We start from the raw sequence: 13,827 nt of genomic DNA, 5'->3' as shown, positions 1-13,827 counted from the left end.
TGCCAAGCTGAAGCAATCTGAACCACATCCATGGATGACTGAGAAAACAAACTTGTAGAAAAAGAAACACTCCTCCTTACTGACAGAATTTTTTTCCATGTCTTATTCTGTTCTGGTCCCAGGAATGGAAATTATTAGTCTCCAAGTATTTAACTGGATTATTCATGCATCTGCATGGTAAATAGCAGTCCTGTGCCCTGCACACCAGAATTTGAGCTTGGGTGTTCTATTCTTCATTCTGAAACACAATGGAAAACTCACACCTGTATGTGACACACATACAACAAGACAAATAGACCCTTAAAGAATCCAGAGGACTTAGGAGAACATCTAATATTTCATACATAAAAAAGTGTTCCTTTAAAAAGTCTGTTTCCTTTTTTACTTGCTGTGTTTGTGAATGAGTTTCAACACCTGCTATATTACTTTTTAAGTGTTTGTGTTCAAATTAAAAGAATCAGTCAAAAATTCAGTTTTGTTTGTAAAATGCCACAAAAGGTTTTCCCGTTGCATATTCACTACGTTTTGCCCTTGACTAAGTAAGTCTTTAATAAATTTCTATTCCTACCAGCCATGCAGAACCAAACACATAATACAAGTGATCCTAACTGTGATGTTTTGTGCATCATCAGTAAATGAGCTAACTAGTTAAAGTTCCGCTTGTTTTTCTGCAGAAAATTATTGTCATTAAATCTTTATAGCCTTATTAGAAACAAGGTATTACATAAAGGTTACTGACAGCATATTTGAAGGAATAACCTTGTAATTGCAAAAGTGAACCAGTTTTCCTGCAAAATCAATATTTATTATGAAAGAGGATGAATAATCCTTTACTGCTTTTGAAACACAGAAACAAAATAAATTAAAATGCCTCAGCCTATTTATGACCTCAAGAAGCTTTCACTAGCACAATCTGAAAACAGACTAAAACTCAATACTATTCCTTTAGACAATTTTCTGACTAAAATACTGTACTAATACACAGCCTGAATCACCAGATTATACACAGTATAATGCTCAAAACAGTCATTAAGATCTAAGGCCTAAGTGCTTTTAAACCCACTGAAATGATGAAAGAAGATACTTTAAAATTCTATTTTTTATTTCACTATCAATACTGATTGCTTTTTGGAACACGAAGTGTAATAATGTATTTATTAGAAGACTAATACACAGAATGAAGCCTGCACTGAGTGGGGGAAAACTGGCTAAATTGTACCACTTGGGGAAGAGCCTTAAAAGGGAGAGCAGTTTTTGTGTAGTGATGGAGGGAAAGACCCATGAACTTCTACTTGAATGGTACAGCAATCTTTCCCAGATGGAAACAAACGTGGGATAACTGCTTTTTCTTCACTCACATGTGTAATAGGCAAATACTAAATAGGCAAAGAAGTCTGCTCTCCTAAAGGCTGTCGCTACAGTTCATTTGCTCATTTGTCACTTACCAGCACTACATTCATCTAGAAAATAATGTCTGTAGAACATCATGGAAACATCTTCCACCTACAAATTTTTCAAACCTTAATATTTGAATTAAATATGTCATGACAGCAATACTTAAATTTTATTCTACCTTTGGGGGTTTTCTCCAAATTTTTCTCCTTACAATTAATTATAGCTTCAAGTATCTTACTAAATGAAACACTGCCAGAGAACTTCCCTGGACATGGGAATCTGCTGATTTGTAGTATTAAGCTTGTGCAATAGCTGTCAATACATTTTTGGAATGTGCCTAATAACAACACCATCCTTCCCCTCCCATTAATTCTTGGATTTGGTAGCAAAGTTAGCATGGGCAATAAATGATTTCTGAGCCACAGTGTCTCCGAGCTCTGTTTTGGAGAGCACAGCATGTACAGGGCTTGCTCCTGCCAAGCTGGCCTCTGGGCCAGTTCCTGCTTGGGAACAAGCTTTTGGAGATATAGACCATGATTAATATGGTCTGTATCTCCAAATGCCCTGTGCACCACAGGTGCCTCTTTTGCTTCTCCTGCCTAAGAATGTGCAAAATGCACATATGTAATCTTTTCAATTTTTTAACATTGTTCAGTAAATCTGCTTTTCCAATGATGAGTTGCAAAGTTTAAACTCTTCATGTATTCCTTAGCCCATCAACAGTAATGTAAACACTTTTATTTTCCTTCAGTTTGTTAACTTAGCACAACATATAGCCATATATACCCATATTTTATTCTGACTGATCAGAATGAAAACCACTAAGGGTTCATTAGTATTTATTTTATATTGGTTATTTTCCTAAAAGATATAAGTCTCAAATGAAACATAAAATTTTAGGAATACAAATTCACTATCTACTAACTACCAGTAGCAACAAAATAAAGGTCAGAGATGTCTTAAACATGAAAATTAAATACTTTTAGTACTTTAAGGTACTGCTGTCACTGTTAGCCTAGGGTCCTTTTATCAAACTGTAAAATAAACTTTGCCCTCTTTAAGCTACCGATCACACGTGACCTTTATGCAATTAAGGGTACATTAACACCCAAGTGGAAATGTTTAAATAGATCTCAGTGATTTATTACACTTTTCACTAAGTTGGAAAATGGTATATACTTAAATTGCCTAGATTTTTTTGTTGAAATCTTGACATGCATTACTTTAAAAGGGTTGTTTTAACAGATAATATAAAGATCTACACAATAATGCTTAACAAAGGCACTCTTTAGGTAGTCTTAAGATTACATACTGGATTTCTTTCAGTAAACTCATTGCTACACTATCTGAGTACGCAATACTCGTTACTAAATTTATCTTCACAAATACTTTTTCGAGATGAGCTTCTCATAAGTCATACACAAAAAAATTGAAACAGAAATAATAGATGTTTAGTACAGTCTGACAAACTCAAGGCACTTGATATAAAGCTCTCTTCACAAATATAAGCTTTAATTACAAGTAAGCCTGTCTCTCTGAGGCAGTACACACTCCATTTATGGAGCCATTATCATCCCCACTGCATCAAAAAGATAAAAAGCACCAACAATTTTTTTTTTGTTTAAAACAAAGGGGAGATAGCTGTACATTTGATTTCTTCCTTTATGCGCAGAATGTGAGCAGCTTCGATGATACAACTGGTAAAATTATTTGAAACTGTTCCAAACACCTTCCAGACCATCCTAAGTGACTAATAGCTAAAACAGACTTCAGCAAAATGTCTCCTCTCCCTTCTACATGGCTTGTCATAAACTCAGTTGCCCACTCATTCAGAACGTGGCTAAATGAGCTCTTCAGCTACAAATCCTCAAGATGCAGTGAGCTCATTGTATTACTCACAGTCACTGCCAGGAACAGAGAATTCCTGCCTCTGACTGAATGTTTCTGGTGCTTACTTTCTGCAGGTTCTAGGACTTTGATCCTTCTGTGAGCTGATTTAACTTCCTAAAACATAACAGAATTCCAGCAGACTGATGAACCAATTTTGGTTGTTAAATCAATGCACAACAAAGCCTGAGAAGTACCAGACCCTGTAATCACAAGGCAGCAGGATTATCCAGTCAAGCTAAGAAGTGTGTCTTTCTCCTTTTGGCAATAAGGAAATCAGGTTGTCTATAGTCCAAGTAAATCTTTAATTTCTGGTCTGAGGTATCAGTTGCTTTAATTTACAGTCTACCTTACGTTATCTCAAGAAGTCTCACTAAAAGGCAGCTAGCTATTGGTATTTTTTGAAAATGGAGATGCCAGACCTAACACAGAAGACTGACTCCTAAAAATCTGTAAATAACAAAACCGAACTACAGCCAACATTTATTTTCTGCAGAAATTCACCCTTGCATTTTAACTGTTTCAGGATCAAGTAAATTTTGCCCAGTGGCATTTATGATAGCTCAAGGCCACATTACTACTTTAATTGACTGTGGTAGAGCTGTAACTTTCACAGTGGCTAGTGTGGGGCCATGCCTATGACTTGTGCTGGAAACAGTGATGATAACCCAGAGATAACCCATTTTCATTACTGATACAGTGCTCTACAGAGCCAAGGTCCTTTCTGCTCCTCACCCCACCCCACGAGCAAGGGGCTTGGGGGTGCACAATGAGTTGGAAGGTGACACAGCCAGGACAGCTGACCCCAAATGACCAAAGGGATATTCCAAACCATAAGGCACCATGCTCTGCATAAAGAATGGGGTATTTGGAGTGATGGTTTTGTCTTCACAAGTACTCATTAGGTGTGCTGGAGCCCTGTTATCCTGAGGACGACTGAACACCTGCCCATAGGAAGTTCTGAATTCTATTTTGCTCTGTGTGTGCAGATTTTACTTTCCCTATTAAACGGCCTTTATCTCGACCCACAAATGCTCTTTTACCCTTCTGACTCTCCTCCCCATCCAATCGGGGGAAGTGAGTGAGCTGCATGGGGCTGGGCTATTGGATGAGGTTAAACTACAATGACAACCAACTGATTGCAGTGACCAATGTAGTCTGGCTAGAACCTCTCTGATCATTTGACACACAGATTCCAGCTCTAAAATGAAAAAAAAAAAATTGTAACTCGCAGTAGTTCAGCAGCAGACTACTACAAACACTACAAACTGCTTTATCACAAAGGTGTCTTAAAAGGAGGTGAAAAATGTACAAGATTTTAGATTTTTCTGGTAACAGGAGTCCGAGAGTGGATATTGCATCTGATCCTGATGCACAAAGGAACAGCCTCAACCTTCATATACAAAGTCCTAAGAGAAGTGTTACATATTCCATGTGCGCCTTCCAAAGTTTTACTACGATCTTTACAATTCCTGTGAACTTTTTCACTCTGAACTCTTAACAAGGACTTTCATTTTTTCATGGCATTCCTTGAGAGCCACATACTTTGGAATATACTTTATAAGATGAGCAGAATTTAGCTTCCTACTACACCTTAAGTTCTTTTCTTTAATTTTAAAATTAGTTAATTTGAACTTCATTTAAAACTCTGTAATTGGCCTCAAATCCTTCCACTGGTAAGTTGAAAGCACAGCATGCATAGAAACATAAGAAGCCTCAGTGTTGCAGAAGTGATACATGTAATTTAGAAAAGAGATTCAAGATCTTGAGAGCTTAAATGACTTCCTCATGCAAGATACTTTGCTTTCTTTCCTCCCAAAGAGTTTTTAGCAGAAAGTAGATCAGAGTAAACCTGGGCAATACATAGTGGAAAATCTTTGAACTAAAGATTGCCCAGAGAGGTTGTGGAGTCTCCCTCCCTGAAGATATCCAAGAATCATCTGGATGCAATCCAGTGTCATGTGCTCTAGGATGACCCTGACTGGGAGATCGGACCAGAGGACCCACTGTGGTCCCTTCCAACCTTACCTACTCTGTGATTCTGTAAATTGTACAGGCAGCATGCAGCATAAAATAAAATGATTTTATATGTAACATGTGACAAGCTGATACAGCAAATTACTTACCCAGTAAATTCACAACTTCATTTTGAAAGGATGATCTGTTCATTTCAGAACTCAACAAGTGTAAAACATTGAAGAAATCTTAAAACTGAACCCATATTATCTTTGAATTTTTTTATACATTGTCTTAAGACATATATTACTGTGAAGCGCATTGTATAATTTATTTTAATTCTCTACAGAACAATGTAGTTAATTCAGTATCATCAATAACTTTATACAGATACAGTACTGAAGCCATGTCATCTTTTGCTTACTGTCAAGTACAAAACAGCTTATACAATCTAAAAAAAAGCTACAAACCACTCTTGTAGCATAACATATGTTGTGCCTGGTTAAAGTTTACAGCAGTGGCTTTTTGATCTTTCAAGACAAATAAACATGACACCGCATGATAACAAACAGCTGTGCAAATTCAGAGGAGGAAGAATTAACTACCTCCTTTTCCCAGAACTACTTTTCCCTGCTTTACTGCTGCTACCACCAGACTTGCTGGAAGATTTTGAAGAGAAAAGTCTTGTCATGAATTCAGACACATCTGGCAGCTCATGGTTGGAATTCAGCATGTTCATTGACTGCTCCATTTCCTGCATGCAAAGATTAGATAATCTTAATAGCTTGTAACAATTCTGGCTGTATCTAAGGCATCAGTTGAAAGACTTTGTGAGAAAGATACCAAATTTTTCCAAATATTGTTTCACTTTTTGTAGTCCTCCAGGATACATATTGCTACATAGTTTTACACAACCACAGCCAAAACCATCCAGCAACACACAGAAACATAAAACCCCAAAACTAAAAGCAACAGTGCATGGAAAATGGTAACCATGTCTTAAGCAGTCTTACAGGTCTGATTAAAAAAAAATCTAAAAAATAAAAATTATTTCTTTTCAGCACTACTTTTCCCCATATTAAAATTTAGGCTATTGTTTAGATATTCAGATCTGTGTTCTCACAGATGTTACACTTTTGTTTTTCAAATTAGTATTATTTATAGCAAATTAATAAATTTTTGATGCTGTCTGAAGGGATTAGATATTTTTATTGCCCTATTTTCTGACACCAAACTACTAGAGTACTGCAGCTGAGTTTTCATTCCTTCAGGAAATAAGGATTTTAATATAAGACTGTATATCCAGATAAGCTTAATGTAACTTTAGGGTTTAGCACAGTGGTTCTATGAAATGAATTAGCACATTTTAAAATAAATCAATCTTGAAGTACTTTTAATGCATACAACAGCTGAACTGCACATCCACAAAGGGATAATGCTTATAGCAATTGTGAGTTTCATATGGGATTGTCACCTTGTTCTTCTCCCATTCAGAATGATAGATCTTTAAGTCTTTCAAGGCATTTTAGTAGCGTTTGTTACTACTGCATCTACACTACACCTCTACAACAAGCACAGTTACTAAATCATTAAACTTTGTATACTAACCAGTACTGTGCTGATTCCAGAAAGAAAAAACAAGTTAATGTGAAAAACGTCATACAACCTCCATCTACTCCACAAGTCAACACTTAATAATTTAATACACAGTCATCTAGACAATGCCATTACAATCTAGCTCTTAAAAACAACTTTTTCCTACTATTTAAAGATTAAGTTAAATTATAAGCAAAATTCTTCCAACTTAAAAATTTCTCCTTAAAGAAGTCGTATCAGTTATCTGGTAAGAACTAAATCATCACAAGATTTGATGGTTTTACCACCAGAACAGCCTGTCTATAAGCAGTGTCAAATCAGTGAAAAAAGTAAGGAATATGTGATTTTCTTTTTTTAAAATTTGACTTCCAGAATTCAGCTTGGAAATTCACCTTGGTTTGAAGAACATGCCATGAATACTTAGTATATCTTTGTACCTGATTTTTAAATCAAAATTATAGCCAAAAGAGCTTTGATAGGCTTTTTAAAGGTATCACTTATTTAAAAAATTACTCAGACACCTAGAAAGTACTACTGAAGACAGTGGTCATTTACAGAAAAAGGAGTTTTTAGTTAGCCTTCAAAAGCAGCCACCCATGACAGACAAATAATACTTGTAAATATAAAAGATTTAGCAAACACCTTAAATCTCCATTTCGTCCTAGCCTTCTGTTATTCAGCATTTTGCATGATGAAAGGACAATAAATCAGATAATTTAATGACTACATTAAGACTCTATATCATATACACTAGTGCGACATCTGGATTTAACAGTGTAGTCAACTGTGGTTTAGGCTGAAGCACAAGAGAACCCCACATCACACTCTTCTCAACACACTTGACACTTATTAAATTACTCATTGCTAGAACAGCTACACTCTATTAGCTGAATAAATTATGCCCATTAAGCTTTCCTTTAAAGTACAGTTCTGTTTTTATTACTTTTCTGTGCCTTGAAATCTCATTATCTTTGGTCTGCCCACATGCATCAACTGAATGTACTTACCCGCCTCATATCAGGATCACTGGTGTTGACAACTTTAGGCAAAAGCACAAATATCAGTAACGGAAGAACCATCATCATCACCTACAGAGAAAACAGGAAATACCTCTTCAGCTTAGCTGTTGCTCTAAACACTTTTAGGACCTATTAAAATAAAATGAAGCTCTACTAAACAGCCAAACTCTAGAACTACTGCATTCTGAATTAGTAAGCCCATAACACTTGCTAGGAATGAATCCTGACAAGGGAGAATTGTACTTTAAACAACAATTTTCAAAGTTGGACCAATAAGGCAAATGGTTGTTCTCTTTTACAACTGTCGTAATTACAATTTTGCAACATGTTGATCTCTGCACTACTAGAACAGCATCACGTTGTCAAAGGAAGAGACTATGGGCTATTTTCAGAGGACATACATTAGCAGTGGTGTATGGGGGTAGGATGTCAGAGAATAACTTCCCATTTGTAAGCAAGTAAAATACAAGAAAACAATCCTCTCAGAACAGCAAAAGAAAAATGCACATTTTTCCTCAATTGTTTTTATTCTTATTATTCTGACAAGTAGCTGTATTTGGATCCTTAGCATATTTGTGTGTTGCCTGTACATACCATAGGGTTCATGAGGAAATCTGTCCATCCCCAAGATTCTCTCTTTATAAAGTATGAAGGTGGTCCAGAAGATTTCATCTGGAGTGGGTATGGCAGCCTGACAACTTCAGAGGGTTTGATGTAATTCACATATCTTGCTCTATTAGGCAAAATGTAAATAATTGAAAATATAAAACACAAAATCTTTGGCAAATAATAAAGAAGCTTTAAAAATTCCAGATAAGTTTTAATAAAAGACTACAAACAAAACCATCTGCTATGCAGTGGTTTTGTTTGCACTTGTGAAAAGCTAATTTCTCTCAGCAGCATATTTGATTGAATCAAATGCAAACTATTTTTTGTTACCTTGTAAAAGTGCAAGAAAAACTATGCTGTTTAGGGTCCAGCTTTGAATAGTATAGTTTAGCCAGTTTGCTCAGGACATCAACTACTTGCAAAGTTAACACCTTTTCCATAAGTGCATTTATCTGCATTTATCAATGCTGAATCTCAGTCGTTATTACTTCATAAGGTTTTTCTGTAGTTCATCACTATTATCCTTCATTTGGGCCTAATATTCAGATAATTACTCAGTACTAACATCTTAGTCATTTTTGACCCATTTTTCATGATTTATGAATATTTATCTGCTTTGTGCAACTCCAGGGATGGCTTCTGTCTATAAATATTTTATTCCTTGTGAATTTTTCACCAAATACTCATCTATAGAATGTCTATAGAATCTATATCTATAGAATTCCCTCCTACCTTATGACTATGTTTTCTTCAAGTAGATCTTATCAAATACATCTGTCATCCATATGCTGCTTCATCTTTCTAGTTATTGCCTGAAGTTTTTAAGGCAGATCATCCCTTAGAAAAGTCCTGTTGACATTTTCTCCAAGTATCATTGTTTTTCATGCATCTCTGACTCCTCATTGCATTCCTCATTGTAGTCTCTCTCCCTTGGACTGGTAGAGATGCCAAGCCTCCTGCCACTTTCCTCTGCAGATGTATCCCAGCAATTTACTCAACATCAAATGTGTGTAACCTTACTAGTCCTTAGATACACAAACAGTGCTAAGGGTAAGGTTATACCCAATATTTTGTCTATATCTTTGTCATTGTTACATATTAATTATTGCAAATAAGATACTAACAAAGTATAAAAATAAAAATTCAATAAAGTTTGGAAAAACCTAAGCTCAAACGAACTGTTTTGAGCTTATTATAAGCTCAAACATTATTATATTATGACCATAATTATTTCTTATAATAATATTACAATATTATTATAGTAATTATTACTATAAACTGACTGTTTGCACTGTTTGCCATGAGATTTCAATTTTTAACCTCTCCTAAATATACTGCAGGAGTATTTACACTGATGACTGTATTTCTAAAAGTTAAGATGCTAGTTGCATGCTTAACAAAGAAAAATTACAACGAACATTTTCATTTAAATGAAAATCGCCTTAATAGACACATTTTTCTATATTACTGAATTTACAGTCAAGAATGGTTTGGCCACAACATAAAAACAAGCCAACAATCCTACAGAAATAATGCAAACTGGCAACTGCTAGTGACACAACAAGTGTCCTATGGGGGTGCAACAGAAATACTTCAAAATTTTGTTGTGCCAAGTCCTGACAGTACACTTATTAAAGAAATGGAAAAGGAGAGAAGAAAAAAATAAAGTGCTGAGAAAAAATAAAGCAGTTAACTAGGTTATGCCTAGATTTTATTTCAGGATAGCTGAATAAAAAAAAAATAAAAGCAAATAAATAGATGGACTTTTAAAGCCTCTTTTCTCCTATTTCAGGCCATAAATAGGAAGAAAGGTATCAGACATTAAAATCTGAGAAATGTGTTTCTAGAAGTGACGTTAAAAGAAGCTGACGCATACAGACTGAGATGGAACATCAGACCTGCAGCACTGCTTCCGTGAGTTTTTGTACTGTGCTGTCAGGCACGTGTAATTAATCAACACAGAGACAAATCAGGACAGGCTCACCTCATTTTGCCTTTTGAAGTTATGTCAACTCGAACAGGCTCAAATTTATGAGCAGGGGATATAACTTCCACTACGTAAGATCCTGAAGGTACATCATGAACCACAAAACTTCCATCTGTCCTGAAAAAAACAGTGAGTTCCACAACATTTCAATATGCTCCGGAATATAAGACAGGGTGCTCTGTTTTTTTGGTTTTTTTTTTTTTTAAAAAAGCTGTGTCATTTTATATCACAAATCTTAATACAACCACAATGACCAAAAGTAAAATTTGTATCAGTCAGCACTCACCATATCAATCCCTTTAAGTTCATCAATGCATGCCACAACAGGAGCGGAAATTCCCTGTTAGGTTAAAGATTTTGTTGTGCCCTCAAGATGTTGCCTTGCTGGAGGAATAATTTAACAGCCCAAATAAGATCTGAAATAAGTTATATTTCATGTATTCAAGTGATAGCAGAAGTAATTTACACCTTCCTTTCTCCTTCTGAAATACATACAATGAAGTTTACTTTGCTTTAGTGCTTCTGCTGGAAGGAAACTCCCCCCAGAATGACACCCTACATAGTGTAGGTTGGTATTAGAGACAATTCACAATGCAAAAAATAGCAATTTGTGCCTTTGTTGCAAAATAGAGGTTTTATACTTCTAATTGCTCCCTTTAGGACCACCCACACTGGAAAGCTCAATCACAGAAATAAGGAAACTAAGAGCTCTGAACACATACACAGAAGGGATTCTTACACAGGTGGCTTTTATTTTAAAATATGGAACTTGAATATTCAATGAAAGTATTAGTAAAAGGTTACTTGAAAGCTTCAACACTAATTGCCTTAAAGGCACAGATGTTTTCCCCACGCTTCCAGAAGTTTCCAATAAGAAAACCCTAGTGTTCTCTACCTTGTTAAGAGCAACATCAAAGATCTCTTTCCTAAAAATAAGATTCAAAGTAAAGATAAAAATTTGTTAAAAGGGCAAAAAAATGTAATAAACCCTAACACATTAGAAACATGCAGCAGTAAAACAAATAAATGAGCACTCTTGAAAGTGAATTCTCAAAGAATTTGTCATTATGTCTTCACACCACATCTCTCTCTAGCATGCACAACACTTAGGGACCTACCCACCTTTACATGATGATTTGAGTCCCTAAGAATGCTTACACTATCTTATACTGCAACTGTTTTAAGGATTTCCTTTTAGTTTTTTGAAGTTTTTTAAGTATTTGAGAAATTTAGAGTTTATATTAAGCATTTAGAAATGTGCCAACCTGACAGCAGTTATTAAATCAGCTCCCAAATATGTCAGGCTCTCATCATTTGTTTGTACTGGCTTAGCAGATGCTACACTGTCAGAATTCTACAAGATCTGCAGAGTAGTTTGTTGTGCTAATCTACTGACAGAACCCAAAGTCAAAGTTAAGTTTAACTCCTATTGCAGAGGGATTAATTTAAAATTATGAATATTTGTGAGGGTATATCTTAATTCCACATAATCTTCATTTTTTACATATTTTAAAAGCAATGTATTATACTGTACTGAAAATCACGAATTCAGAATTTACTTCTACTCTTGAAATTATGACATTAGTTTAGTTCTTAATTCTGAGGATATTTTCTATGTCTTAGATTTTCTAGATCTTTTGCTTATCTGAATATAACCAGTACCATCCGAATCTGAATAAGATAATGATTCCTTACAGCTTGCAGCTGTATTTGCATGATGTTGTGTGAAGGAATAAAGCCACATCCCTTAAATTACCTTTCACCAATACAGGCAGTTTTTCACAGGTACTCTTTTAACACAGAACTGCAGGTGTAACTTCTGCCATGACCAAACGTATCTCCGCATAGGGTAAATTCTTAGCCAAGATGAGATTCTTAAGTGGCAGAATTTACGACAGAAGCTGAGAAGGAGCACGGTCCTCCAGACAGTGCAAACGCGTTTGGAGTTCCTGTTTCGGCTGTTGTTTTTTTGTTCGTTTTAATTAAAACTCCGTTCCTTAAGTTTCTGGCCAGCAACCTGAGTCATCAGTTTGGATACGTCTGCTGGAGGTTGAGGCCAAAGCCTATGGCACTGCAGGCCCGGCCGTGCCCAGCCCGTGAGAAGGCAGGAGCCCGGCGCTCACAGCACCGCAGCAGCTCAGCTCGGGACCCTGTGAGCCCGCGGTCCCGCAGCCGTGCGCGGCTGGCCGGGACACGGCGGGAGCCGCCCCCGCCACTCCACGGCCGGGCCTGCGAGCGGGCCCCGCGGCCCGGGAGACGCCGGCTCCGCCCGGGCAGGGCCGCCGGCCGCCCCGAGCCCCCGCCCCGCCCCGCCCGCCGCTCACTTCAGGAAGCCGACGTGCTCCTCCCCGTCCACCAGCACCCGGGCCCCCGCGATCCAGTCCTGCGGCTTCACCCCGGGCACCACGGCCCGGCCCTCGATCTTAAACCGCTCCCCGGGGCCCGCGCCGCCCGACGGCTCCGCCGGCCCGCCGAGCTCGGAGGCGCGGGCGCCGCGGGGCAGCGGCGCCGCCGAGAGCCAGAGCACCGCCAGGCACAGCCCCGCGCCCCGCGCCGCCATCGCCGCCCGCCCGCGCCTGCGCCGCCGCGGCCCCGCCCCGCCGCGGAGCGCAGCGAGCTGTGCGCATGCGCCTGCTCCTACCGCCGCGGCACGGGCGGGGCTGGCGCAGGGGCGGCTCCCGTGTGGGTCTGTGCGTGAGGGGAAACAAATGATGGCTTTGCCACTTACGGTGTGCAATGACAGAAGTGTGGACCTGAAGAAAACAGATGTGTAAGAAGTACGCGTAGCTTCCTTGGTAATGGATATATTTAAGGCATTGTGGTTTGAAATCTTAATAGCAACCATGAAAAGACAATAAACATTTTCTAGAGGGGAAAAAGTAACAAAAAAAATCTTACAAAAGATGAAAATGGGCCTAAAGCGTAATCGTTTAAAATGATTTGTAGCAGTGCAGTTTGTTTGATTGGTTAAAATAGAATGAAAATGTGTTAACTCGGTAGGCAGGCACAGACTTATGGGTGAAACCACGAGGGCTGTAATACCTTCCTGGCCCCTAATTTCCCTTTACAAAGCACGTCCTGTTATGTCATATGTATTCATTGTCACATTGTGGCTACACTCGCTTCCTTTTACCTCTCTTATTTAGGTCAGAGTTAAGTACCAGGCCTGTGGAAAACACTGCCATTAAACAAGATTAACCTGGTCATCGGCTGATAATAAAAATACTGCATTATAATAAGCATGATTCAAGAAGCATATGTTATCCTGTGTAAGTGGGATGTTGTGAATTATTAGGCTGTTAGTATCTTTGAGCTGTCTCTACTTTGGAGAAAATCAAGAAAATGTATGGTCTATGAGGTTCTTCTGTCACATAAGCT

The 13,827-nt window shown here is 37.8% G+C and overlaps 1 protein-coding gene across 1 annotated transcript; it reads right to left on the bottom strand.

Moving 5' to 3' along the window:
* Positions 1-5,557: 5,557 nt before the first annotated feature.
* On the bottom strand, positions 5,558-13,108 carry EMC7 (ER membrane protein complex subunit 7; the record flags this gene model as incomplete). The annotated part of the gene is given in 5 exon segments (NM_001245295.1): positions 5,558-5,992; positions 7,842-7,922; positions 8,448-8,586; positions 10,447-10,566; positions 12,774-13,108. Coding segments are annotated over 5 exon segments (729 nt in total). The 5' UTR covers positions 13,010-13,108.
* Positions 13,109-13,827: the final 719 nt, after the last annotated feature.

The sequence above is a fragment of the Taeniopygia guttata genome, chromosome 5, assembly GCF_048771995.1.
Source record: "Taeniopygia guttata chromosome 5, bTaeGut7.mat, whole genome shotgun sequence".
NCBI lineage: Eukaryota > Metazoa > Chordata > Aves > Passeriformes > Estrildidae > Taeniopygia > Taeniopygia guttata.
Note: the sequence above shows the minus strand (reverse complement) of the source record. Positions and strands in the feature narration are given on the sequence as shown.